This window comes from Brassica oleracea, chromosome C3, assembly GCF_000695525.1.
Source record: "Brassica oleracea var. oleracea cultivar TO1000 chromosome C3, BOL, whole genome shotgun sequence".
NCBI classification, from domain to species: Eukaryota; Viridiplantae; Streptophyta; class Magnoliopsida; order Brassicales; family Brassicaceae; genus Brassica; species Brassica oleracea.
In genome coordinates this window covers 4,132,798-4,135,287 of record NC_027750.1, presented here as the reverse complement: position 1 = coordinate 4,135,287, position 2,490 = coordinate 4,132,798, and the positions used below count along the sequence as shown (strand labels likewise).

General features: G+C 33.7%; 1 protein-coding gene across 1 annotated transcript in view; it reads right to left on the bottom strand.

Annotated features, from left to right (window-relative positions):
* Positions 1-518: 518 nt before the first annotated feature.
* LOC106329697 (cysteine proteinase-like) overlaps positions 519-2,490 on the bottom strand; it is a 4,767-nt gene continuing 2,795 nt past the window's right edge. Inside the window, exons 2-4 of the mRNA XM_013768363.1 lie at positions 1,063-1,307; positions 824-964; positions 519-737 (exon numbers count right to left, since the gene is read on the bottom strand). Of these exons, the coding sequence (XP_013623817.1) occupies positions 519-737; positions 824-964; positions 1,063-1,307 (605 nt within the window). The remainder of the gene's footprint in view (positions 738-823; positions 965-1,062; positions 1,308-2,490) is intronic.

Sequence of the window (2,490 nt, the reverse complement as noted above, 5' to 3'; positions counted from 1 at the left end):
GATTTAGATGTTTAAGCGGATAGTATACCTTCATTCTGACTCTAGTGCAGAGATTAGATAACAAAATCGTGATAAAACTGAACTTTATATGCTAGGTTGTTGATTAATGATTAGTAAATTTGTGTTTATTTGGACTAATGAATTCAGGGATTTCTCGTGTATTTGGAAGGTCTTTAACCAGAATATAAAACATATCTTAGCCAAAAAAATTAGAATATAAACATATTTACAATGAAATTACAGATAATATATATTCACAATGAGAACGATATGGAAAGTTGATGCATAATGAAAGATATATGGAAAATTGATGCATATTAAATAGGAAGTATATAGAAAGATATAATATATAAGGCTGTTGATTAGATTTTGCTGAATATAAGTTTTTTAAACAACTTTCCCATCGTGTTCAGAAAGAAGATTTCAAAAGTTCAAAGAGACATAAATAAAAATGGAGTAAAATGAAACAAGTCTTTAAAGCAGACAAACAACTCATGCAGATTGACTTTAATTTAATTTTACTTCTTCTTTTTCTTCTCAAGAATCTCATCCAGGTAAAAAACATCATCAGTAGATCCACTGATGATGATCCTCCCATGTCCATTGACTCCCCAATCTGTCCCCCACGTGTTCTGCACCTCAAAGAATATTTCTCGCTCTAAAGTTAATCCATGCGCCACGATCATGACTACGTGCCTCTTGATTCCATCTATTGGCTTGGGAACCCTGTAAATTCCCTGAAACCATACCAAATAAGTTGATACTTTAATTTATTGTCAAGTTATGATGAATGCATGATATCCAAAATTTTAAAAAAACTTACATCTCGAAGGTCTGCAAGTGGAGTGATGAAATCAAGAGTGAAACCAATCGGGCCTTTAGTCTCAAGTAAACGAGTGATGGTTTCTGGAGTTGCACCCTTCACTGGACGGAAATACCCCTTTACCGTATACGTCTTCGGTTTCTACAAACAAAAACAATTTGTAATAAATATGGATGGTAAGTATACAGTACAAAAGAATAATCATACATATAGATTAAGTGGACTGTTAGATGAATTACCTTCTTCTCGGTATCTTTCTTTTTCTCTATTCCTTCCAAACGCACGTGGGCCATAGCATTCTTTAGTGAACCCACAGACATGCTACTTGCACCAACTTTCTTCATAGGTTCAAATCTCTTATTCCCCAATTTCACTTTATCTGCAAAGCCTTCTACATCCAGTTCTTTGTACAGATTAGTGTCACCACGGTCTTTGTTGTAGACGAACTGAAGAATCCCACCAAGAACTAGAGCCCAGCAGATATCTGATATTTAAAATAAATTTCAAAAAGACTTCAGATTAACAGTACTAGAATACGATTTGACATTGATATGACTATAAATAATAAAACTGGTATGGAGATTTTTTTAATACCCCTGATTTGACATTGATATGACTATAAATAATAAAACTGGTATGGAGATTTTTTTAATACCCCTGATTTGACATTGATATGACTATAAATAATAAAACTGGTATGGAGATTTTTTTAATACCCCTGATTTGACATTGATATGACTATAAATAATAAAACTGGTATGGAGATTTTTTTAATACCCCTGATTTGACATTGATATGACTATAAATAATAAAACTGGTATGGAGATTTTTTTAATACCCCTGATTTGACATTGATATGACTATAAATAATAAAACTGGTATGGAGATTTTTTTAATACCCCTGATTTGACATTGATATGACTATAAATAATAAAACTGGTATGGAGATTTTTTTAATACCCCTGATTTGACATTGATATGACTATAAATAATAAAACTGGTATGGAGATTTTTTTAATACCCCTAATAAAAAGTATCAATGTAGCAAAGATAACATTATTATAATTAGAAAACAACGATAAGATTAGGGTTTTATTTGAAACAAAAAACTACACATTAGAAGCGACTTCCAAAGGGATATGGGACGCGGTCAAAGCACGCAACGTAGGAGCTGATCGTGTCAAAGAAGCGCGTCTACAAACCCTCATGACCGAATTCGACAGGATCAAGATGAAAGACTCAGACACTATAGATAGCTTCTCGGGGAAGTTATCAGAGATGGCGTCTAAATCAGCGGCACTTGGAAAGATCATTGAAGAAAATATTCTAGTAAAGAAATTCTTAAATAGTCTACCAAGGAGCAAGTACATACAGATCACAGCATCTCTCGAGCAAGTTTTGGATTTAAATACTACTCCGTTTGAAGATATAATCGGGAGATTGAAAGCTTACGAAGAAAGAATTCTTGATGACGATCAAGATGCACAAGGAAAGCTCTTATATTCAGATTCATATCAACAAAACAATGGAGCTCGAGGGAGAGGCCGTGGTCGAGGAGGAAGAGGATACAGAGGACGAGGAAGGGGCAGATGAAATTCACAAGACACAACAAACAATCAAACTCAAAGTCAAGAAAAGGAGAAGAAGGACAGATCAAAGATTGTTTG